General features: G+C 44.1%; 1 protein-coding gene and 1 long non-coding RNA gene across 2 annotated transcripts in view; one reads left to right on the forward strand and one right to left on the reverse strand.

Moving 5' to 3' along the window:
• LOC144599474 (sodium/hydrogen exchanger 9-like) overlaps positions 1–27,190 on the reverse strand; it is a 411,061-nt gene that overhangs the window by 323,851 nt on the left and 60,020 nt on the right. Inside the window, exons 3-4 of the mRNA XM_078410426.1 lie at positions 8,163–8,240; positions 3,941–4,017 (exon numbers count right to left, since the gene is read on the reverse strand). Of these exons, the coding sequence (XP_078266552.1) occupies positions 3,941–4,017; positions 8,163–8,240 (155 nt within the window). The remainder of the gene's footprint in view (positions 1–3,940; positions 4,018–8,162; positions 8,241–27,190) is intronic.
• On the forward strand, positions 1,193–7,954 carry LOC144599475 (uncharacterized). The gene is made up of 3 exons (XR_013548008.1): positions 1,193–1,289; positions 7,379–7,556; positions 7,721–7,954. It is a non-coding gene; the product is annotated as an uncharacterized LOC144599475 (long non-coding RNA).

A 27,190-nucleotide genomic window follows, 5' to 3' on the forward strand; every position in this document is an offset into this window, starting at 1 on the left:
TTTCAGCATTTAGAGTTTTCCATCTCACTTAACACGAAGAAACTTGGGATGAAATACATTCGTAGAAAAAACAAAAACTTTACTTTCTGCTTCAAGGAGATGATAGTCTTGTGGTGACAAGGAAGTAAATAGTTAAAATATCATTATTAGTTAACAAAACAAAGAAGCTATTGAAAGATTTGTAAAGGATTTCCGCAGCATTTTCACAGGTAGCAAGGTTATATATAAATAATGGACATAGGCCATTTGGTTCATCGAGTCTATGCAAGCTCTCAGTGGAATCTCATCAACCCTAATCCCCCACGTATTTCCCTCGATCCTATTCCCCTTCATGTGGCCAACAACTCCAAACTGATATTGTACCCTTGTCTAAATATACCAAGTATGTGCATAGATCTGGTTTCCAAATCATTAAAAGATTTATAAACAATAGAGGATGTGCAAAAAAAGATTTCCAAGCATGCTTGAAACTTTTTCAAGAAAGAATGGAGATCTAATATATGTCTTCAAAAGGGTGGCACAGTGACGCAGCTGGTAGAGCTGCTGCCTCAGAGTACCAGAGACCTGGTTTGATCCTGACATTAGGTGCTATCTGTGTGGAGTTTGCATATTCTCCCTGTGGGTTTACTCTGGGTTCCTCCCACATCCCAAAGATGTACTGGTTAGGAGGTTACCTAGCTGCTGTAAATTGCCCCTCGTGTGTCGGGACTGAATGCAGAAAGTGGGATAACATAAACAAGTGTGAACAGATTGTGACAGGGACTAATAAAAACAACTGTGATCTTCACAGTGATTTCTTTGATGGTGACCTCCAGTCTGAGCTGTCTCAAAACAAACAGAGGCAGGTGCATCACAGTGTAAGATAGCAAAAGAAATGAGAAAACAAGATTATTTTCAAATTTTTTAAATATAATTTTTAATCACCAAAGACTTTTCCTTTTGAAAACTGAACATTCAGAATTTTTCCAATGATTAACTCTTGATTTCTTGCAAGAAAACATGAGAAAAAATATAAAAAGGCAAGCAGGACAAAGCATGCTGTTTACAGCGAAATTCTGCCTTTCATTACTCACAAATAGACAAAAGGACAGGCCCCATCACGTGTGGACACTTTGTTTGTTATTCAGCACCACAACCAGTTATCTCCCAATTCAACAGTAAAGCACCTTGCAGCTGGGCTCAGTGATAACCAGACGACAGAGGGCAAACAGGCATGAAAACGAGCACAGGGCGCACAGGCAGGCCTGTATCCAGAGACAGGCCAGGCAGAGAGACAGACAAACAAGCAGGTAATTGATTTTCCTCACAGGCTGTAGCCAATACTGCTTGGTTCAGATGCCAACGGGTGAGGAAGCAACCTGGGTTGACTTAACTTATCAAGGCACACTCATGAATGGTGAGGAAGGCCCTCGTCTACACAATCCAGTGGAATAATTGAGGCAAGATACAAACAGAACTGAAAGTTGATTACAGGATATTGTGGAGTCATGACTTCAAAGAATATGGTTTGCACCTAAAATAACAACTGTTTGCATTTATTAAGTTTTTTAAAAATAATATGAAAATATTTTCTAGTACAGTTATCAAGGGTTATGGGGAGAAGGCAGGAGAATGGAGTTAGGAGGGAGAGATAGATCAGCCATGATTAAATTGCGGAGTAGACTTGATAGGCCGAATGGCCTCATTCTGCTCCTATCACTTATGACCTTATAAAACAGATTTCAAAAAAGAATTGTAAGAATGTTAACATATGTCAATAAAAGAATTATAGGAATGTTAACCAAAATATTTGGCACCTAGCCACATGGTGGAGCAGATACCCGAAGCTTTGTTAAAGAGGTGAGATTTAAGGAGCAGCGTTTGGGACTTTGTCAGTGCGAAGGCAGGTTCGCTAATGGTGACCTATTGATACAGGTGGTGTTCTGGAGGCCAAAACCACAATAGGATGCAGGTCGCAAAGGTCTGCAAGTCCAGAGGAGGTATCTGAGGCAGGGTAGATGATGACTGGGAAGGGTTCGTAAACAAGAAGTTTACAACCAAAAGTGGCCCGACCAGATATCAGTTTATTGAAAGTCCAGGGGATGATGGCTCAACAAGTTTCACATCTTAGAGACACAAAATGCTGGAGTAACTCAGCAGGTTAGGCAGCATCTCTGGAGAAAAGGATTAGGTAACACGTCGGGTGGAGACCCTTCTTCAGACCTTCTTCAGATGTCTCAACCCAAAACGTCAACTATTCCATTTCCCCAGAGATTCTGCCTGACAGGTTGAGGTACTCCAGCAATTTGTGTCTATCTTCGGTGTAAACCAGCATCTGCAGTTTCTTTGAACACAAGATTCACAGATTGCTGGAGCACAGACAGCAGGGATGAGGTCAAACCCATGGGAATTTGGGAAATCAGCTCAGGGAGCTTTGAAAATGTGAATGTGGAAATAAGCAGGTGGGGGTGATTCAGCGATGGATGAGCTGAGGCAGAGGCAGAATGAGGCGCCATTACAGACGTGGAACATGGAATTGATTTGTAATTTATATCTTACCTTGGGGGTCTAATGCAGTGAACCCTCATTATAACAGACCATGGGGTAGGGGGGATTCCAGATTCAGGGGCAGTTTCTTTCTAGCTGTTATCAGGCAACTGAACCAGCCTATCACAACTAGAGAGCAGTGCTGAACTATTATCTACCTCATTGGAGACCCTCGGACTATCTTTGATGCAAATTTACTGGCTTTATCTTGCACTAAACGTTATTCACGTTATTCCCTTTATCATATATCTGTACACTGCGAATGGCTCAATTTGTCTTTACTGCTGATGGTTAGCATGCAACAAAAACTTTTCATTGTTTCTCGGTACACGTGACAATAACTAAACTAAACTAATGGTATCAGTTATTGCCGATTGTCCACTATAACTGAGTTAGGGATTTGCTCCAACCACCTAGCAACTAGTGAAACAGTGAGTTGTTTACAAATACCAAGTACTTTTTAACAGCTAAAAATGTGTTTTTGTTACTGCAAGTTAAAAATAGTAAAGGCTGTTTGTTACACTGTTTAATCGAGTTAAGTGTCGATTGGACTGATTTCCTGTCAGTCTCAATGCCTTGTCAATTTCAATAGCCTTACACAATAGTGGAACCTGTAGCGAGTGTTCTTAAAGAGACAATCTACTGCAATCAAAATCTGTTATAAAGAGGTGTAATAGTGAGGGCTTACTGTACAATAAACAATTTACTGGACTCTCAATCATTTGCTGGGGAAAGGAGCCTCATTCGAGCCTCCGTGTTTGTGGCTGGGACTGGTAACAATGGTCATCGAATTTTCAATGATTCCTTCTGTGTTTAGCTTTGACTTGAATTATATACATCTGTCGTATTGTATCGATATCGTTCTATGGTATCGTATATCGTAACGTTCTATCGTATCGTTTCTCAGAGCAAGGGGGGAAAGGAAATTAGTCAAGAAGGCCAATTTCATGCAAACTAAAAAACAGATAAAACGTCTGATAATTGGAGGTTAAGGATGATGTTTTTTTATATTTAGTTAAAAAAAAAATATTGCCACTGAGGTACAGTGAAAAGCTTTTGTTACGTGCTAACCAGTCAGCAGAAAGACTATGCATGACTACAATCGAGCCAGCCACAGTGTGCAGATAAATGATAAAGGGAGTAATGTGAATAACACTTACTACAAAGATAAATTCCAGTAAAGTCCGATCAAAGATAGCCCGAGGATCTCCAATGTGGTAGGATAACAGTTCAGGACTGCTCTCTAGATGTTGGTAGGATGCTTGATAACAAAATGGCTAACAAAAAAAGGTCTCCTGTTCCAAGAGCATCACCCACAAAGTCACCAGTAATGATCTGTCAGTCATTACCTGTGAACATTAGTAATGTTGGAATTACAGAGAAGCCTAGGCTTACGACTTCAAAGAGTACTCACCCAATCACGATGCAGGAGATGGCAGTGCCTATAAAAGCATACGTGAGAATTGTGCCCAAATTGCGGAAGAATTGTCTCTGTTGGAAAAAAAATCAAAAGACAGCGTGTAATAGTTTTGGATTCTTTCAAAATATTGTAGAATCACAGCCATACAAAATTACAATATAAAAACATGCCCTTCCATCCACCAGGTTCCACCGACCATCAACCACCCATTTACAATTTACTATGTTAATCATAGAGCCATACAGTGTGGAAACAGGCCCTTTGCCCCAACTTGCCCACACTGACCAACATGTCCCACCTACACTAGTCCCACTTGTCTGCATTTGGCCAACATCACTCTAAACCGGTCCTATCCATGTACCTGTCTAATTACTTCTTAAACATTGTGATAGTCCCTGCCTCAACTATCTCCTCTGGCAGCTCGTTCCATACAACCTACACCCAATCACATTTTTTTATTTTCCTACATTCACATCAATTCTCCCCAGACAGTAAAACTAGAGATGAATTTACAGTAGCCAATTAACTTACTTACAAGTGCATCTTTAGATCTGGGATGAAACCGGAGCACCAAGTGGAATGGAAGCCCACAGAGACTAAGGAAGAATGTGCAAACTTCACAAAGACAGCACCCACGGTCAGGATTGAACCCAGGTCTTTGGCGTTATGAGACAGCAGTTCTATTAGCTGTGCCACTGTGTGCCCTAACAGTACAGTCTACCCTTGTTATTACGGACCTCTTTACAACGGATTTTGGTTATAGCAGATGGAGCATCCCCACAGTAATCAGACATCACTGCCTCTTTAAGAACACAGGCTGATAGTTACACTGCGGGTTGCCATTGAATTGACAAGTGATTGCTTTGATCTACACTTGTGCAATGATACCCCATTAAACAATGTAACTAACAGCCTTTAGTATTTTTAGCTTGCAGTAACAAAAATACATTTTTAGTTGTTTAAAAGAACTTGGTATTTAAAAACAACTTGTTGTTTCACAGAGTGATTGCTAGGTGGTTGGAGCGAATCTCTAATTCGGTTCTAGCGGACAGTCGGGAATGACGGATACCATTCCCCCACCCATTGTACATTATAAAGAGGATTTATTCACAAAATGCTGGAGTAACTCAGCAGGTCAGGCAGCATCTCGGGAGAGAAGGAATGGGTGACGTTTCGGGTCGAGACCCTTCTTCAGACTGATGTCAGGGGGCGGGACAAAGGAAGGATATAGGTGGAGACAGGAAGATAGAGGGAGATCTGGGAAGGAGGAGGGGAAGGGAGGGACAGAGGAACTATCTAAAGTTGGAGAAGTCGATGTTCATACCGCTGGGCTGCAAACTGCCCAGGCGAAATATGAGGTGCTGTTCCTCCAATTTCCGGTGGGCCTCACTATGGCACTGGAGGAGGCCCATGACAGAAAGGTCAGACTGGGAATGGGAGGGGGAGTTGAAGTGCTCGGCCACCGGGAGATCAGTTTGGTTAATGCGGACCGAGCGCAGGTGTTCTGCGAAGCGATCGCCGAGCCTGCGCTTGGTTTCGCCAATGTAAATAAGTTGACATCTAGAGCAGCGGATGCAATAGATGAGGTTGGAGGAGGTGCAGGTGAACCTTTGTCTCACCTGGAAAGACTGTTTGGGTCCTTGGATGGAGTTGAGGGGGGAGGTAAAGGGCCAGGTGTTGCATCTCGTGCGGTTGCAGGGGAAAGTGCCCGGGGTTGGGGTGGTTTGGGTAGGAAGGGACGAGTGGACCAGGGAGTTACGGAGGGAACGGTCTCTGCGGAACGCAGAGAGGGGAGGGGATGGGAAGATATGGCCAGTGGTGGGGTCCCGTTGTAGGTGACGGAAATGTTGGTGGATGATATGTTGGATCCGCTGGCTGGTGGGGTGGAAGGTGAGAACGAGGGGGATTCTGTCCTTGTTGCGAGTGGGGGGAGGGGGAGCAAGAGCGGAGCTGCGGGATGTAGAAGAGACCCTAGTGAGAGCCTCATCTATAATGGAGGAGGGGAAGCCCCATTTTCTGAAGAACGAGGACATCTCGGAAGCCCTCGTGTGAAACACCTCATCCCGGGCGCAGATGCGGCGTAGACGGAGGAATTGGGAGTAGGGGATAGACTTTTTGCAGGGGACCGGGTGGGAAGAAGTGTAGTCCAGATAGCTGTGCGAGTCAGTGGGTTTATAGTAAATGTCCGTCACTAGTCTGTCTCCTGTGATGGAGATGGTGAGGTCCAGAAACGGGAGGGAGATGTCGGAGATAGTCCAGGTACATTTAAGGGCAGGATGGAAATTGGAGTGTATGAAGTCAGTGAATTCTGCATGGGTGCAAGAGGTAGCACCAATGCAGTCGTCGATGTAGCAGAGGTAGAGTTCGGGGATGGGGCCAGTGTACGTCTGGAACAGGGATTGTTCGACGTACCCGACAAAGAGGCAGGCGTAGCTAGGGCCCATGCGAGTGCCCATAGCTACGCCTCTGGTTTGGAGGAAGTGGGAGGAGTCAAAGGAGAAGTTGTTGAGGGTAAGAACCAGCTCTGCTAGGCGGAGGAGAGTGTTGGTCAATGGGGATTGGCTGGTTCTACGGTCGAGGAAGAAACGGAGGGCTTCGAGACCATCCTTGTGGGGGATGAAAGTGTAGAGTGACTGGACATCCATGGTGAAGATGAGGGAGTGGGGGCCTGGGAACCGGAAGTTATCAAGGAGATGGAGAGCGTATGAGGTGTCTTGGACGTAGGTGGGGAGGGATTTAACCAGGGGGGATAGGATGGAGTCGAGGTAGGTAGAGATAAGTTCGGTGGGGCATGAGCAGGCAGAGACAATGGGTCTGCCGGGGCAGTTATGTTTGTGGATTTTGGGTAGGAGGTAGAATCGGGCCGTGCGGGGCTGGGGAACTATGAGATTGGAGGCACTGGGGGGTAGATCGCCGGAGATGATGAAGTCCGTGATGGAGGGTTATCTGTCCGCTATATCAGGACAGATTATAAAGAGGGTTATCTGTCCGCTATATCAGGTCAGGTCAAAGTCATTCAGGTTGAGCAGCATCTGTGGGACGGAAATAAATTGTTAATGTTTCAGGTCAAAACCCTGCGTCAGGACTAATGGAGAGTTTTGAGCCAAAATGTTAACAATTTCTTTCACCCCCACCTATGCTGCCCAATCCGTTGAGTTCCCGAGAGCTTGTATTTTGCTCCAGATTCCAGCAATCGCAGTCCCCTCTGTCTCATTCTCAGCAGCATCAGTATATACATGATGCTGACAATGAATAATAATACCAAGATTATTGTTTCAGAACAGGGACAGAGACTAAAACTTTGACTTCCCATTTCACATTTCCCCTATTATGTCTCTGTTAGCAATGGAGACCGTTTGCTGGGACATGGGGAGTTCAGGATAGAGGTGAATAAGCGGCTGACTTCATGTTCTGAATTTATTTCGTTTCCAGGAACATCATTTTTGCTGCAAGCCCTGGATCTAATCTCCCATTCCATGGAAAAGGAGAAATTAATGGGAAGGCCAAAGAGACATCAAACAAAAATATTCAAGACTCAATCTAAATTGCAGGGTGAATTACAAGAAATCACAATTGCGTTGCACACAAGACAAACAACATTTATAGAGAAGTAATAGTTATTTCCATTATTTTGTAGAAGACAGTAGGCAAACCTGGTTCTTGGGGGGGGGGGGGGGGGAAGCAGCAACTTAAATCACATAAACACTACTTATACATTTTTAATGTGGTACAGTCATGTGTTTAACCTTCAGAACTATTCTTTATTATTTGCAGGAGAACGTTACAATAACATCCAGTTTTCTCCCCAACTGTGAAAGGCCAACCCAGTGCAGAATGGAACTGAAGAAAACCTCATAACTTCTGCCTTTACCAGTTGCACCAGTCAGAAATAGATATATTAAACATGGTCTATGTGCAGGAAGGAATTGCAGATGTTGGGTTAAACCGAAGACAGACATAAAAAGATGGAGTAACTCAGTGAGTCAGACAGCATTTCTGGAGAGAAGGAATAGGTGACGTTTCGGGTCGAGTCTGAAGAAGGGTCTCGACCCGAAACATCACCTATTCCTTTTCTCCAGAGGTGTTAAACATGGTCTATGTATCCATTGGCTTAAATAAACACCAAATGAATTTGTAAACTTGTAAAAGTTACTTCAGTAAATCTTTTCATTCCAAGAATGCGTGGCCTTTAAAAAGACGGGGATAGAATTCTCACCTTTTTCAGACTGTACCCAGCGTAAAATATGATTGGAGGCAAGAGGACGTTGAAGAAAATTTCCGAGTCGAACGTAACCTGAAAAATAAGGGACAAGGTCAAATACATCATTGCAAACTCCCATTGTCAGTGCAAAAAAATCAGATCCTTATGCAATACATACCATGTGGAAAATTAGATTTTGAATTGCATGTCAAGTGATTTACACAGTGTTGAGAGCAACCAATTAACCAATTAATAGAAGCTACACCCCATTGACTTTTGAGTCAGCAGGAACCCTGTAACAGTGGAAGATCATAATATGTGAAATATATAAATGGAACCACAATAATATTACATGTGCAGGAATATGCTCTCAGAAAACTTGCATCAACTGCTGTAAATCTACAATTCATTCATACATGGGTGAGTGCTAATATTTCACATTAAACTCTGGTTGGTCGTACAATAACATTGCAATACTCAACCTCACATTTTTGCAAAAATGCACTAAAGAAAATCTACTGCAGATAAATGTTCAATAGTTGATCAGAGACGTTAAAGTTTCCCTGCTGCTTAATTAGCCTGCCAATTTGTTCTCTATTTAGATCATAAGATCATAAGTGATAGGAGTAGAAACAGGCTATTCGGCTGATTAAGTCTACACCGCCATTCAATCATGGCTGATCTTCTCTCCCTCCTCACCCCATTCTCCTGCCTTCTCCCTATAACCTCTGACACCTGTACTAATCAGGAATCTATTTGCCTTAAATATATCCACTGACTTTGCCTCCACAGCCTTCTGTGGCAAAGAATTCCACAGACTCACCACCCATTAACACTGCTTAGCTCAGGGGTGTCAAACTCATTTTAGGTCAGGGGCCGGAATGGGCAAAATGTGACTTCATGTGGGCCGGATCAGTTGTGCACGCACGAACGCACGCGCTCCCACAGCTTTCGTTTCCTTCATTTGTCAACCTGCTCTCATGTGTCTCGGTCTCTGCTATAATGGCGGCGCTGCCCTAGCAGCTGCGACTTACCTGCGGTACGTTTGTCTTTGTGTTTGTTGGTTTTTTTGTCTTAATTGTAGATGTGATATCGTGTTTTTTTGTGGTTGTGCACTATGTGTGTGTGTGGGGGGGGGGGGGAACTGTAAAATTGTAAATTTGTCCCTTCCGAACGGAGATCCGACCTTTGTTTTCTGGGTCGGGTATCCGTTCCTGTTGCGGCCTACCATCGGTCAAACTCCTGGAGCTGGCGGCCTCCAGGGCTCTGGTTCGCAGAGCCCGCGGACCAGACTTACCATCTGCGGAGCCGGCCGTCTTCGGAGGCTGCGGGAGCGGCTGCGACTCGCCTTCGGCTCGGGCCGCATGGATGCCGACATCGGGAGCTCCGGCAGTGGCAGCGTGTTCGCCCGCCCCAGATCGCAGGGCTTGGGTCGGCCCGCCGCGGACATTTCACTGTCCGGCGCGGCCTGAAATAGGCCGCGTGATTTTTCTCTGCTCGGCGGGGGCTTCAATGTCGGGAGCCACGAACGCCCCGACGTGCAGCAGCAGCGGCAGCGTCTTCGCCCGCACCGGATCGCGGGGCTTGGGTCGACCCGCTGCGGACCTTTCACCGTCCGGCGCGGCCTGGAACGTGGCAACCTCAACAGCCTGACCGCGGGAGAAGACGGCGGGGGAAGAGAAATGACATTCTGGCCTTCCATCACAGTGAGGAGGGGACTGGAGGAGACTCACTGTGATGGATGTTTCTTTTTTATGTGTGTTTTGTGTTGGTTGGGGTTGTGTAATTTGCTTATTTTATTGCTCTTATTGTTGGACTGTGGGTGACGAAATCTCGTCCAAAAGACTTGTTTTTTGGATGACAAATAAAGATATCCTGAGTCCTGAATAACTACAAAGTGTTTCACTTTACGAATTTCGTTTCTTATGAAGAAGATTGCGTAGCAAGCATTACTTATACGATTGGTATCTAGGCCCGACACAGAGTGGATGTGGAAATAATGTTTCCAGTAATAGGAGAGTCTAGGACCAGAGGTCACAACATCAGAATAAAAGGTTATACATTCCAAATGGAGATGAGGAGGAATGGGTGGTGAATCTGTGGAATTCTTTGCTACAGACATTGGTGGAGTCAAGACATTGGGTGTTTTGGGGCAGAGATTGATAGGTCTTGATTAGGTTACAGGGAGAAAGAAGACAATAGAATGTGGCTGAGAGAGAAAATAGATCGGCCATGGTTGAATGGCAAAGTAGACTTGATGGGCTAAATGGCCTAATTCTGTTCTCCTGTCTTATGGTTTTCCTACAGTGTTCATGTTTTGCCCACAATGGGCTGGCTGGGTGGTGAACAGCCAAACAGCAGCTACCTGGCATGGTGAAAGATGGTTTGTCCATCATCTCACCTGAAGGCCCCGCTCCCCATCCTTCTCCTTATGTCTTTCTTCCTTCCCCTCATATCCTCTCCCCTCACCTCTCATGTCCTTCTCTACTCTCACCTTCTCCCTCACCTGCCCTCTCCCTTTTCTCAGCCTATCCCTTCTCTCATCCCCACTTCCTTCCTTCCCACTACTCCTCCACTCCCCTCCCTTACTTCATCCTCTCTCTTTCCTTACCTCATCCCTAAATCCCTAAACACCATTCCATCTCTCATCTGCTCCCTTCCTCACCCACTCCCTCCCTACTTCCTTTCTTTACCACCTACTCCCCCACTCCCCTCCCTCAACACCTTCCCTTCCTCATCCCTAAAAACCCTCCCTTCCCTCATCTGCTCTTTCCCCCTCCTTTACCACCACCTTCTCCCTTGCCTTCCCTATTCCCGCATAACTACCAGCACGTCTTCACATCCCACCTAACCTTAACCCAAACCCAGAGCCCCCACTCTGGAGAACAGCTCAGATTTTGGATCGCTGGCTGTGGCCCCATTCACAGTGCGGGGACTTCCCACCAGCCTCACTTGGTTCTCAGGTACATGGTGTCGGTCTCTGTGGTGGCAGCCCAGGCACTTCCCGCTGAGACTCCCCACCTTCCCCAGCGCCGGCCCCTTCCCGCCCGCATCAGCGCATGGCCGGATATGGGCGTAGCTTCCACTCACCCCCGGGAGCTGGGGAGTGGGGAGGTGACAGCTGCAGATCCGACTTGCATTTTCCTTCTCAGCAAAATTCATAATTCCTGCGAGTTTAAGCGGTCATGTAGCTCACTTTCTGTGTATAATCTAACAGCGCTGGCCTTTCCCCAAATCATCCTGCGGGCCGGATTGGACCCCTTTGCGGGCTCCGTGGATGCGGCCCGTGGGCTGGTAGTTTGACATCCCTGGCACCACTCCCATGGGCTGGTAGTTTGGCACCCCTGGCACCACTCCCATGGGCTGGTAGTTTGGCACCCCTGGCACCACTCCCATGGGCTGGTAGTTTGGCACCACTCCCATGGGCTGGTAGTTTGACACCACTCCCATGGGCTGGTAGTTTGGCACCACTCCCATGGGCTGGTAGTTTGACACCACTCCCATGGGCTGGTAGTTTGGCACCCCTGGCTTAGCTGTTCCAGAGAATGTCGGAAATTCAGAAAATGTAACATCTTATAAGAATCCATATTTTTGCAAACTTTAAATGTGGAGGCTCCTGCTACTGTTGTATTGGATCTCCCTGTTTGGGTTTACTTGGTTCCCACTGACACATATTGATACCATGTCGCTGTTTTCTGTTGTTTTTGTGCAATAATCTGATTACTATTAGAACCATTTCATTTCCTTGGCTCGCACAAATATACAAGGCTGGCTACAGAAAACATTCTGGAAATTATGTCAGCACTCAGTCCTCATTGATAAGGTACAATTCGGGGAAAAGAGGCGAGGACATAATGAGATGGAAATAATAATGGGAAGATAACAGCATTTATGCCACCTAATATCCTCTGCATTGATTAGGAGACATCAAATGACTGAAACTGTTTTCTCAGCATTCCTGTTATATTAAATTATGGTGCACATTAAAAAGCCATCACCAAATTCCCCTCAGTGTATTCAAAGGCCCCTGATTGCAAGCTATTACCACAGCATTGTAACATCACCATTGTTACTTCACTTATACTGTGCAGCACTTATCTCTGTTTACACACACTTTCTCTACTCAATGCACATGTCCCAAACCCTAAACCTTTCATCCCTGCCATTGGATTCTCATTCCACAGCACGCCAAATCCTCTCATACTTGGCAGTGCAATCACAGACTGTAACCTTCTCATCCCAATGTAGTACCATGTTAATCCTACCTCTCATGCAAGTCAATCTCATATCTTACCTCACCAAAACCTGATCCTTCCATTACAGATTCTCCAATGCCTGCATTTTGGTCAGTGATTCGGAATGATTTGATCTTCAATGCCAAAATATGACCCCCCTCCCCCAACCCACTTTGTGCCATCACAACACCTGAAAAGATAAGAGTCTCTCATGATCAAGGACGATTTCCTTCTGCTCCCATTGTGTGGGTTCTCCGATGAGGCTAATCTGCATGCCGCAGGTTTTATCACAGATGCGCTCAGTGTAAACTAGTGGATAGTTTTGTGAAGTGGTGTTCTCCTTTCTTCATTAACACTGAGCCTCTGGACTCACAACACTCAGAAACAAAGTTCAGCTGCCCCTGCACGACTAAGCAATCACAGGCCAGGGACTCTCTGGAGTCGACAAGGATGTTGTATTTCTGTGAACAACCTTGAATCATTATGTCCATCTATGTGATGCTCCCTTCTCACAACAGAGCCTGGAATAGTTGCAAGGTCTCCACCCAAAACGCAGACCATGACTTTGCTTCTGCAGATGTTGCTTGACTCGCGTAAGTTCTTCTAGCAGTTTACTTTTTTGTTCCAAATTCTTCCATCTGCAGTCTCTTGTGTACTGAGCTTGGTTTTGTGTGTCTGTTTCAGAGTCTTGTATTGGGTATGTGAATGGCATGGCCTGTTGCGTGGAAACTGAGTACAATTATAACCTTGGTGGCAGGTATCAGGACAGTAACACAGGCTCATTTATCCACCCAGCGGATCTGGAAGATATCGTTTTGCTTTTCTAGGATATATCTCCTTTCTCCTCTATACCAGCAAGACCAAGCGCAGACTGGGCAATTGTTTCGCTGAACACCTATGTTCAGTCCAACTTGGCCTAAGTAATCTCCCGGTTTCCAAACATTTTAACTCCTTTGCATACTGACCTTTCTGTCCTGGGCCTCCTTCACTGTCTGAATGAGGCCACAGGCAAATTGGAGGAACAGCACCTCATATATTGCTTGAGTAGCATACAACTCAGTAATATGAACACTGATTTATCCAACATCAAGTAATCCCTGCATTCCCTCTCTCCCTCCCTTCCCCACCCTAGTCGTCCTACTTGTTCCACTGTTGGCATCCTTGTATCCCTTTGTTATCCCCTCTTTCCCAGCCAACAATGGGCCCTGATGGGCCCTACCCTTCCTTGGTCATCTGTTGCCGGTCCTGCTTTGTTCTGGCCTTTTCTTACCTTCAGTTCCCTCCCCTCTACTCTCAGTGTGAAGAAGGGTCCCAAACGGAAACGTCACCCATCTTTTTTTCTCCAAAGATGCTGCCTGACCCGCTGAGTTACTCCAGCACTTTGTGTCTATCTTCGGTAGAAACCAGCATCTACGGTTCATAGATACATTGACACTAGGTGCAGGAGTAGACCATTCAGGTAGACCTTCGAGGCAGCACCGCCATTCAATGTGATCATGGCTGATCATCCACAATCAGTACCCCGTTCCTGCCTTCTCCCCATATCCCTTGATTCCGCTAGCCCTCAATCGCCGACGTCGATTTGAATTGTTTGGAATTTAATTGATTTAGTGAGAGGAGTTTTCCATTAATCCTGTGGATTAGCTCCACTCCTGCACAAAGTTTCATGGTAGTGAGATGTAGGAGAAAGGTTGAAAAATGTGTCAGGGAAATGAAGCAGCCTTGCTTGATGCCTGTCTGCACGAGACTCCTCCAGTTTGATGTTAATGTTAAAGATAGCACCTATACCCAAGTGTAACCAACCTCACACTAAGCTCAACAGAGGGAGATGCTGAATCTGGAAGTAGATCCCTTAGGAACGCACCCACCAGTGAAGCACACCTGTTGCAAAATGTCGCCTTTCTTCAAATCAGATGAACCAAGTCACAAGACCAGACAGCACCCATCAATAATAAACGCAATGCTATGGCAAGAGAAGATGAAAATGATCCATGTAGGCTCCTCAGTACCAAGCAAAACTAAAGTTTAGTTTAGTTTAGTTTAGTTTGGAGGGACACCGCGGAAATAGGCCCTTTGGCCCACCGAGTCCACGACGACCAGCGACCTCGCACACTAACATTACCCGACATACTCTAGGGACAATTTCCAATTTTACCAAGCCAATTAGCCTACAAACCTGTACGTCTTTGAAATGTGGGAGGAAACCATAGCTCAAAAATAAATCGTTGCAGGTCATGGGGAGAACGTACAAACTCTGTACCGAGAGCATCCGGGGTGAGGATCCATCCCAGGTCTGGGTCTCTGGCACCTGTAAGGCAGCAACTCTACCGCTGCGTGGCATGGCTGGTTAAGCCATACCTCATATAAACTAAACAACATGACAACCACTGTCGCACCAAATTAATTCCTATTATCTTATGACAGTACAAATTGAAACGACCCATTTTTGCTTTTAATGTGGACTTTTGAGATATACAGCAACATGACATGCTGATGCAGATGCTTGATGTCTACCTGCTCAGAACCATGTTGCTTAAAACAAATATGCATTTAGATTTAGGTTTATTATTGCCACTTGCACTGAGGTACAGTACAAAGCCTTGTTTTGCAAGCTATTCAATCAAATCAAATAATACTATACATTCATACAATCAAGCCAAAGTCAAGTACAATAGGTAGAGCACAGGGAAAGATACAGAGTGCAGAATATCGTTCTCAGCATTGTGGTGGGTGTAACAGTTCCAGAGACAAAGTCCAATGTCCCCTTTATCGATGAAATAATGATAAAAACTACTTTCTTCAGCTCTGAACAGTATCCTGAAACGTTAGCAGGCTACCCATCTTTGAAATATATGCAACATAATCATTGCTACCTTGGGACATTTTGCGGTCAGGAAAGTTCAGAACAAATTATAGTAATATTTAAATTTCATCCCCCTGTGCACTATTTGGAAATAAGTATGAACCTATATATATTCTATATGAGCATAGCTAATTGGGACTGTAAGTCAAAGTGTCGCCATTACCCGAGTACAAACCCTCACCCTGGATTTTCAGCTGAATGACAATCTAATGAGCACAGTTACTTAGTGAAATGTTAAGGGTGACAGGGTGGCACAGCGATTCATGCTGCTTACTGCTCCAGGGACCCGTGTTTTACCCTAGTCTGGTGCTATCTGCATGGAGTTTGCACATTTTCCCTTGACTGTACAGTTTCCACTGGATGTTCCGGTTTGCTCCCACAGAAGAATTGATGGGCGTGTGAAGGTGCAGGGAAAATATGGATATAGGAAATGGGTCTGATGGGCTTGCACGGCTGGACTAGATGGGCTTAATAGCCTCCTTCTGTATCACAATAAGTTAGTAGGTAGATATACAAAATGCTGGAGTAACTCAGCGGATCAGGCAGCATCTTGGGAGAGAAGGAATGGGTGACGTTTTGGGTCGAGACCCTTCTTCAGACTGATGTCAGTGGAGGGGCGGGACAAAGATAGGCTATAGTAGGAGACAGGAAGACTAGTGGGAGAAATGGGAAGGGGGAGGGGAAAGAGAGGGACAGAGGAACTATCCAAAGTTAGGGAAGCCAATGTTCATACCGCTTGGGGTGTAAACTGCCCAAGCGAAATATGAGCGCTGGGCCTCACTATGACTATGGAGGAGGCCCATGACAGAAAGGTCAGACTGGGAATGGGAGGGGGAGTTGAAGTGCTGAACTACCGGGAGATCAGGTTGGTTAAGGCGGTCTGAGCGAATGTTAACGATCGCCGAGCCTGCGTTTGGTCTCGCCGATGTAGAGAAGTTGATATCTGGAACAGCGGATACAATAGGTGAGGTTGGAGGAGGTGCAGGTGAACCTCTGCCTCACCTGGAAAGACTGTTTAGGTCCATGGATGGAGTCGAGGGGGGAGATAAAGGGACGTGTGTTGCATATCCTGCGGTTGCAGGGGAAAGTGCCTGGGGAGGGGGTGGTTTGGGTGGGAAGGGATGAGTGGACCAGGGAGCTACGGAGGGAATGGTCTCTGCGGAAAGCAGAAAGGGGTGGAGATGGGAGGATGAGACCAGTAGTGGGATCCCATTGGAGGTGGCAGAAATGTTGGAGGATAATTTGTTGTATACGACGGCTGATGGGGTGGAAGGTGAGGACAAGGGGGACTCTATCCTTGTCACGAATGGGGGGAGGGGGAGCAAGAGCAGAGCTGCGGGATATAGAGGAGACCCTAGTGAGAGCCTCATCTATAATGGGAGAGGGGAACCCTCGTTTCCTAGAGGACATCTCTGATGCCCTAGTATGAAACACCTCATCCTGGGCGCAGATGCGGCGTAGACGGAGGAATTGGGAGTAGGGATAGAGTGTTTACAGGAAACAGGGTGGAAGATAAGTCACTAAGTCCACTGGGGTTAGGTGCAGGCTCGAAGGGCCGAATGGCCTACTCTTGCACCTATTTTCTATGTTTTCTATAAACACAAAATGCTGGAGTTACTAAGCGAGTCAGGCAGCATCTCCAGCTGCTTACTCCAGCACTTTGTGTCTATCTTCGGTATATACCAGCGTTACTCCAGCACTTTGTGTCTATCTTTGGTATATACCAGCATCTGCAGTTCCTTGCTACACACACTGTTAATAAGAACCACTTTACCAGGAAAAATGCATAAGCCCTCGGGCAAGTACAAGGTCATTTTTTAAATTTAAATTCTCGCAAGTTATCTGTCACTGTTAGTTGTGTACCTCATTTCAAAGGGAAAAAAATCTTTAACCAATGCTGGAATCCCTGCTGTGAATCATTTATTCATGCACAGTAACACTTCTACTGTGGGAGAGCAGCTGCAGATTGATGCTTTCTGTTCCAATTCTTTTGCCTCTCATTTGTATTCTTCAACCTCCAAACTCAGTTTGATGTTCCAATCTAACTCAAGACAGTTCAGATTAATACCCATCACTCCAGCTAAACTGAAGGGAATTGGCCTGATTTGGCCTGGTGATGCACCAAAGCAGTTTCAGGAATATTTTTTAATGACCGTCTAGACCGTCCAAGGGCATCATTTGGACTAGTGATTTGACAAAATATGACTTCCCACAATAAATCCACAAATTTCTTTATTTCACCATCACCTCAATTTGTTGCTTAGATACTGTAATGTTGCATTAAAGATCTCACGGGTGGTTAAAATGTTATAATTAGAATGAGAAATTACTCATCAATACTAATGGACTTGTTCAGGAACAGCATGGTTTAGCTTCTCCAAATTTTCTTGATTAGGAAGACCATTAAAGGTTACGGGGAGAAGGCCGGAGAATGGGGTCGAGAGGGGAAAATAGATCAGCCATGATTGAATAATTGATTAAATAGTTCAGTAGTTTCATTGCCTACACAATAAACCATAACAGCAAACATGTAGCATGGACTGATACTAAAGAAACATAGGTGTTTAAATTCTCACAAATTTGGTGGCTGTGATATTTTTCATCCTTCTGCTTTCTTTCTGCTGTCTGATTCCATTACAATCTTGGCATACAATCACAAATTGAAGTAATAGCACAGAATTGTGATAGATTTAATTATTTTTTATCATCGTAGTAAAATAGAATTATCTTAACGTACTGTATTGGGATAACCTCTGTCTGAGATTCTGGCCTGGTTTGATATTACACTGGGCTTAAAGGGACTGCAACTGAATAAGGCTATTAATCTTCATTCTGTTGTAGTCAAGGATAGGATTTTTAAGGCAGAGATAGATATATTCTTGATTAGTACTGGTGTCAGGGGTTATGGGGAGAAGGCTGGAGAATGGGGTTAGGTAGGAGAGATAGATCAACCATGATTAAATAGCAGAGTAGACTCGATGAACCGAATGGCCTAATTCTGCTCCTATCACTTATGAACTTATGATAGATGTGAGGGTCTTCTGCTGTTTATTAACCAAGAATAATTATCAGAGAATTGAATGCATATTATTTAAAAGATACTGTAAAAGATAAGAAAATGTGAGTTTCTCATTCCCTCTGTCATTAAGTAGTGGCATGGAATTCCAAATTGTTTCTTTACTGGCAGAGTTAATATATTTACTTCAAACCAATAAACCATGTTAAACAAATGCTCAATAGCTAAAATTAACTAAACAATTTAAAATTCTCTTCGTGAATGATAAACCATCATTTTCCTGTACTCCTTCCATATCTCCCAGCAAATGGATGTGCCCAAAACTGATAAACTATAAATCTCTCCATCGTCTCACCCCTCACCTAACCTCATGCCTGGTTTTTGCAGAGACATAACTTTTGACAAAGTCTACCATGTTTTTCATTTTCAACCAAAAGTGAACCTCAATACTTCCACCAATAAATGTCACCAGTTCTTCAATCTAATTTTTCACCATGAGCAGACAAGCCCAGATCCATTCGAGTGCAGAGAACATTTATGAGGATGTTGCCAGGAATTGAAGGCTTGAGTTACAGGGAGAGGTTGGGCAGGCTAGGACTTTATTCCTTGGAATGCAGGAGGCTGAGGGGTGATTATCAAGAGGTGTATAGAATCATGAGGGGAATAGACAGGAAGAATGCACAGCATCTTTTACCCAGAGAAGGGGAATAAAAAAACAAAGGACAGAGGGAATGTGAGGGAATATAGGGTGAATGCACAGAATCTTTGGCTTGGGGAATCAAGAATTAGATAGTATAGGTTTAAGGTGAGAGGGGAAAGATTTCATAGGAACCTGAGGGGCGACTTTTTCACTCAGCGGGCAGTGGGCCCATGTCCCGAGCTGCCATAGATGCCATGACAACATTTTAAAAGACATTTGGACAGGTACATTGATAGGAAAGGTTTAGAGAGATATGGGCCAAATACAGGCAGGCGGGACTAGACTAGATGGGCCATCATGATTGGCATTGGTCCAAATGAAATCTCAGGAAATGCAGTTTACACTTTTGAGGCTTTATGGAAGGGATCAATTAATTAAATCAGTTCAAACGCATTTTGTTTAATGCATGGAACTGATGTTGTGCAGTACTTGTCGCTATATTGCAGCTCTTCGTCCTTTGTCGATCAGGAAGGTTGTTTGCACTGAAGTTTGAGTGCACGCTGAAGGATGCTGGAGAGGGGAAACAGCAATGACTCCTTTCACTCACTTTCTCTTTGCTGAAATTATCAGTGGTCTCAGCCGCAACTGACTACTTTACCATTAATGTAGCATTAAAAATGTGCTGCCTGGGGCTCTCCAATGGCCGACTGACAGTCTAAGAACAAAATGAAGGATCCTCTAAAATGCTCAAAAGGGAAGTGGAAATTGCATCTAGGTCACAAAGGTGACAGATGACATGAATTAGCCAGTCAAATCCCCAGGGGGATGCAGAAAAATGCAGACGGCCTGCGGACAAGATGGAAAAGAAGGGAGTGCATTCAGGGGGGCAGGGGTCCAAATTAAAAAAACAGGACTTTGAGAAAACCCACCTGCAGATACCTCTCTGAGCCACATAAATACTGGCATTGGCAAATTAATGTTTGGCTAAGGGAGCAAAAAATAAACTGCTGGAGGATCTCAACAGGTCAAGTAGCACCTGTGGGGGCAAATAGGTGGTTGACATTTCAGTTCTTGACTTTGCATCAGGACCAAAGTCTAGAGGGACGACAGTCAGTTTATAGAAGTGAGAGGGAGGGGGAGACAAGAGCCTGGTAGGTGATAGCTGGAACCAGATGAAGGGGAGTGGGGGGGGGGGGGGGGGTGATGAGCAGATAGAACCAGGTGATAGACATATGATAGCAGGTGGGGGAGAAGAGTGGAGGAGAGGAATAGAGGCTGGGAGGAGGTATGTGGAACCAGGTAAGGGAGGGATGGTGGGCAGGTGGAACCAGGTGAGGGATGGTGGGCAGGTGGAACCAGGTGAGGGAGGGATGGTGGGCAGGTGGAACCAGGTGAGGGATGGTGGGCAGGGGGAACCAGGTGAGGAATGGTGAAGGGATTGGAAAGGTGAACCATGGTAAAGGTGAACCATGGGAGAAGAAACTCAGGTGGATAGATAAGCCGTTGATGGGCAGATGGAACCTGGTGGGGTAGGGTAATAAATCTTGGTGAATGGGGGGGGGGAGGGGGAAGAGAGAGGGGAGGATGGAAACAAAAAGGTGAAGAAAGGGAGAAAACTAAGATTGACAAGTGGGAGTGGGAGTGGGAATGGAACATAGGATACTGTGTCACATGAAAAGGAACCACTTATTCTTACCAAAGTCCTTTGGTGATGGATTCTACCTGAACAAAGATTGAATCCAAGTACTCACGGAAAGGGTAAATAAGGCGGAAAATACTCTCTACTCCGAAGAAGGGTGGAGACAAGGGAGTTAATGGCATTCAAGGAGAATTAAACAGTGATTAACCTTAAAGTGAGGTGAGTCTATTAAAAAATGAGTTAAATTTCCAAAGCAATGAAACTGTCTAAAAGTGGATGAACTGAAAAATGTCGAGGAAATGCTGCAAACAAATCTGACAGCATCTGTGGAAACAGAACCAGAGTTAACCTTTCTTCCAACGTAAACATTAATTCTGTTTTTCTTTGCACAGGTGCTGCCTGACCTGCTGAGTGTTTTCAGCCATTTCAGCATTTATTTCTACTTCCAGCATCTGCAGTTTTCATTTTGAAGACTAAAAAAAAGAGATTTTATCCTACTATTGAGAAAATACCAGGAATATAAAATGGGAGTGGTTGACGAGATGATTAATGAAATGTCCATTTAAAATAAAAAGGACTGATATGTTACAGAGTGGATAAACCTCCAATCTTGCTGAGATACGTCATAGTTTTTAAAGAATTTGGAAAGAGACAAAGCATTTGCAGAGGATTGGTAGATTGCTTAGGTAATACTTTAGTATATTGTATATTGGGGCGGCACAGTGGCATAGCAGTAGAGTTGCTGCCTTACAGCGCCAGAAACCCAGGTTTGATCCTGACTACGGATGTTGTCTGACGGAGTTTGTACATTCTCCCTGTGACCGTGTGGGCTTTCTCCAGGAGCTTCAGGTTCCTCCCACACTCCAAAGACGTTCAGGTTTGTAGGTTATTTGACATCGGTTAAAAAAAATTTTTTTAATTGTCCCTAGTGTGTAGGATAGTGTTAGTGAACGGGGGATTGTTTATTTGCATGGACTTGGTGGGCCAAAGGGTCTGTTTCTGCACTGTATTTCTAAGCTAAACTAAGCTAAACTAATTTTGGGGAGGAAGGGATAAGAACATATTGGGTGAACTATACACCATTCAGCTTCACATCAATTGAAGGAAAAGTAATGGATTCCATACCAAGGAAGAGAATAGAGTAACATTAAGAAACAATTATTACAATAATGAATCGTTAGCATGGATTTCGAAAGGTTGACTAAACTTGAATTTTGAAAGAGGTAAAACAAAGAATAGGCAATAGTAATGCAGTATATACAACTTTTTTTTTAAACCGTTTTTTGTTTTAGTTTCAGAGACAGCATGGAAACAGGGCCTTCGGCCACCGAGTCCACACCGACCGTCAATCGCCCATTCACACTAGTTCTATGTTATCTCACTCCATCATCGACTCTCTACACATTAAGGGCAATTTTGCAGAGGTCATTTAACCTACAAACCCGCATCTCTTTGGAACGTGGGAGGAAACCGGAAGCACGCAGATGAAACCCATGCGATCACTGGGGGAACATGCAAACTCCACACAGACAGGATCCAAGGTCAGGATAGAGCCCGGGTCTCTGGCCCTGTGAGACAGCAGCTCTGCCAGCTGTACCACTGTATCTTGACTGTCAAAATGCCTTCAATAATGCTCCTCATAAAAGACCAAAGAGGACAGAGAATATGAAGTCAAGGGAATGTCATGCACTGGATTTTTACATTGTTATATTCATTCCAGATTCATTTTACTTGACCATGTAGCTCTGGCTTAACAATGATTTTGACAGCAGACCTCCGGGTGATGAGCAGTTCTGAAATATATATTTGATTTTTTTGTGACATATGGTATGAGAAAACGTAACTAACATCTGCACGTCAATTAGTACAACCGCATTCCTGAAATTGTCAACACCATACTGATATCGTAAGTAGCTGCTACGTTGTTAACAATGCTTTTCACTATTCTTGGTAAACAAAAAAATATTTAATGACATAGCAATAAAGATAAATATGGTCCAGTGTCATCTCATCAAATTGTCTCCTAAAAGACTCAGTAAATCAGTCAACGGAAAAACAGCATTATTCCCAAGCAGTACATCCTATAGACCCAATCATTTGTTTTCTTTTTCCAAGTATGCAAGTCCCCATCCTGTCACAGTCATTCAAAATGACTGCTTCAGGTGATACACCAATCTTATTTTAACAACTCGTGTGTCATTTTTTTAATATAAGGTACGATGCAAATCCTTTTGTGCAGAAGCTCTCCTTATTGCATGATCGCACGCCGTGAATTTGTTTATCACCTGTTTAATGAGCACACAGCTGCTGAACTGAGGTGCATGAGTATACCCTTTGAATGGCCCAGGGCTCCGCTTTACAGTCAGGCCTGCTACACTGCTGATTCCAGTCACAACACGCGATTAACATCATTGCAGATTCGTGGAGCATACAGTGACCTCCATAATGTTTGGGACAAAGACCCATCATTTATTTATTTGTCTCTGTACTCCACAATTTGAGATTTGTAATAGAAGAAATCACATGTGGTTAAAGTGCACATTGTCAAATTTTATTAAAGGCCATTTTTATACATTTTGGTTTCACCATGTAGAAATTACAGCTGTGTTTATACATAGTCCCCCCATTTCAGGGCACCATAATGTTTGGGACACATGGCTTCATCGGTGTTTGTAATTGCTCAGGTGTGTTTAATTGCCTCCTTAATGAAGAGTATAAGAGAGCTCTCAGCACTAGTCTTTCCTCCAGTCTTTCCATCTACTTTGGAAACTTTTATTGATGTTTATCAGCATGAGGACCAAAGTTGTGCCAATGAAAGTCAAAGAACCCATTATGAGACTGAGAAACAAGCATAAAACTATTAGAGACATCAGCCAAAGCTTCGGCTTACCAAAATCAACTGTTTGGAACATCATTAAAAAGAAAGAGAGCACTGGTGAGCTTACAATCACAAAGGGACTGGCAGGCCAAGGAAGACCTCCACAGCAGATGACAGAATAATTCTCTCAATAATAAAAAAAATCCCAAAACACCTGTCCGACAGATCAGAAACACTCTTCAGGAGTCAGGTGTAGATTTGTCAATGACCACTGTCCACAGAAGACTTCATGAACAGGAATACAGAGGCTACCCCACTGCAAGATGCAACTCACTGGTTAGCCACACAAATAGCATGGCCAGGTTACAATTTGCCAAGGAGTACTTAACAGAGCAACCACAGTTCTTGAAAAAAGGTCTTGTGGACAGATGAGATGAAGATTAACTTATATCAGAATGATGGCAAGCGCAAAGTATGGAGGAGAGAAGGAACTGCCCAAGATCCAAAGCATACCACCTCATCTATGAAACACAGTGGTGGGGTTGTTATGCCCTGAGCATTTATTCACAAAATGCTGGAGTAACTCAGCAGGTCAGACAGCCTCTCAGGAGAGAAGGAATGGGTGACGTTTCGGGTCGAGACCCTTCTTCTCTCCTGAGATGCTGCCTGACCTGCTGAGTTACTCCAGCATTTTGTGAATAAATACCTTCGATTTGTACCAGCATCTGCAGTTATTTTCTTACACGTATGCCCTGGGCATGTATGGCTGCTGAAGGTACTGGCTCACTTATCTTCATTGATGATACAACTGCTGATGGTAGTAGCAAAATGAATTCTGAAGTGTATAGACACATCCTATCTGCTCAAGTTCAAACAAATGCCTCAAAACTCATTGGCCGGTGGTTCATTCTACAGCAAGACAATGATTCCAAACATACTGCTAAAGCAACAAAGGAGTTTATCAAAGCTAAAAAATGGTCAATTCTTGAGTGGCCAAGTCAATCACCCGATCTGAACCCTTTTATTTACTGAAGAGAAAACTGAAGGGGACTAGCCCCCAAAACAAGCATAAACTAAAGATGGCTGCAATACAGGCCTGGCTGAGAATTACCAGAGAAGACACCGAGCAACTGGTGATGTCCATGAATCACAGACTTCAAGCAGATAAATACTAAACATGACTACTTTCATTTACATGACATTGCTGTGTCCCAAACATTATGGTGCCCTGAAATGGGGGGACTATTTATAAACACTGCTGTAATTTCTACATGGTGAAACCAAAATGTATAAAAATGGCCTTTATAAAAATCTGACAATGTGCACTTTAACCACATGTGATTTTTTTCTGTTGCAAATCTCAAATTGTGGAGTACAGAGGCAAATAAATAAATGATGGGTCTTTGTCCCAAACTGTATGTCCTGAAACGTTCCCACACAAATTTTATTAACGTTTCCTCTTTGAAGGGCAACTTGATTTTGAAACGCATGCTGCTCACATCTGCTACTGATGCTTCAGAAAGTGTTTCTATTTCAGCAATTGCTCTGAAATGGCTTACAATTTTAACCTAGGCCCTTATGGATATACTGCTTCAAAGCACCATTTCAGACTCTCTCTGTGAGTCCAAGGAAACTGACGTGCTGGTATTTGATAAAAAAATATGCCACAAATCTGGTAAGAAATGTGTATACTTTAGAGATACAACGTGGAAACTGGCCCTGCGGCCCACCGAGTCCACATTGACCAGCGGTCATCCCGTACAATAACACTAGCCTACACTTTAGGGACAATTTATAATTTTACCAAAGCCAATTAATTTGTACGTCTTTGGATTGTGGGTGGAAACTGGAGCAACAGGTGAAAACCTGTGCGATCTCAGGGAGAACATACAAACTCCTTACAGACAGCACCCGCAGTCAGGATGGAGCCCAGGTCTCTGGCGCTGTAAGGCAGCAGCTCTACCTCTACGCACTGCACTGCCAAATCAGAATGTGGCACTGATCTTGATGTGAATACAGCATTCTGAAGCAGACCACATGGTTTATTATGGAAAGACAACATTTGTTACCATGTGAACCACCCACTTTACTCCAATTCCACATCTTGAACCTCATGTATTCAATAATTCGCTGCCTCAGCGAACTATCTAATTTTATTTTTAAATTATTGATGGACTCCCCTGCATGAAAGCAGAAATTTTCATATTCCTAATAAATGATTCTTATTTCCCTTGTTAATTGATTTCTTCCCATCGGCTTTACACCAACCAATGAAAGCTGGAAACTACACTGCAAAATATTTGGTACAAAAGCATATCATTAGCTGGAGTTCGTCATGCCCATAGGTCATGGAAGGTGTTTCAGAAATGAATGGCTTTCTTTTTTTATTTTGAACAATTCAAAACTTTGACAACATCTCTGGTGCATTCCCAGTTATTAGCTAACTGTAATGCTTTAGAGTTTCGACATTTATCTACAAAACTCGCTTTGACCTTCATCATTAATAGTAATGCTATAATGCCGAGAATTGTGGTTTCAAACATGGTGCTCACCATTTCTTTGAGGGAACTACAATGAATGGTCGGGCCCTGGGGAGTTATGTCGAGCAGAGGGAACTTGGAGTACTGTGCAAGTACTCAGTTCCCTGAAAGTGACATCGCAGGGAGAGAGAGTGGTGAAGAAGGTTTTTGGCATGCTACCCTTCATCAGTCAGGAAATTGAGTGCAGAAGTTGGATCATTATGTTACAATTGTACAAGACATCGTGAGCCAATACTTGGAGTTCTGTGTTCATTATTATCACTCTGGTATAGGAAAGATGCCATTATGCGGGGAAAACATGCAGAGATGATTTACAAAGATGTTGCCAGAACTCTAAGGTCTGAACTAGAGGGAGTGGTTGGGCAGGCTTGGACTTGATTCCTTCGAAGATAGGTGTATGAAATCATGAGGCAATATAGAGTGAATATAGGATGAATGCACCAAATCTTTTACCCTGAGCTGGGGAATCAAAAATCAGAGTTCATATAGAAGGTGAAGGAATGTTAAATGCACAGAATCTTTTTCCCACTGTAGGGGAACCAAGAACTAGATGGCATAGGTTTAAGGTGAGAGGGGAAATATTTATTAGGAACCTGAGGGGCACCATTTTCCAATATAGGGTGGAGGGTATATTGAACAAGCTGCCAGAGATAGTAATTGAGGCAGATACAATAACAACATTTGAATTGCATTTGATCTCTAGGTTAGGAAAGGTTCAGAGGGATATGGGCCAAATGAGACATGCTTAGATGGGGCATCTTGGTTGGCAGGGACAAATTGTGCCAGAGTGCCTATTTCTGTGCTGTATGACTGACTCTATGACTCTGGGGTGGGTGTTGATTAAGTTTAGTTCATTTTGAGATACAGTGTGAAAGCAGGCCCTTTGCTCCATTGACTCCGTGCTGACCGTTCACACTAGTTCTTTGTTATCCTAGTTTCGCATTCTATACCTTGGGGGCAATTTACAGAAGCCAATTAACCTACTAACCTGCAGGTCTGGAATGTGGAAGGAACACTGAGCACCCAGAGGAAACCCACGTGGTCACAGGGAGAACGTACAACGTCCACACAGACAGCACCCGTAGTCAGAATCGAACCCAGATATCTGGCGCTGTAAGGCAGCAACTCTACCGCTGCGCCACTGTGCCGGCCAATCTGGGGTGATCTGGGGTGCCATCTATCCGTGCCTTCCAGGGATGCTGACTGACCCACTGAGTTTCTCCAGCACTTTATGTGTTTTTTCATCTTATAAACAACACGTCCTAATAGCTTAGATTTCTTCCAAATGCCCT

Source organism: Rhinoraja longicauda, chromosome 13 (genome assembly GCF_053455715.1).
Source record: "Rhinoraja longicauda isolate Sanriku21f chromosome 13, sRhiLon1.1, whole genome shotgun sequence".
NCBI lineage: Eukaryota > Metazoa > Chordata > Chondrichthyes > Rajiformes > Arhynchobatidae > Rhinoraja > Rhinoraja longicauda.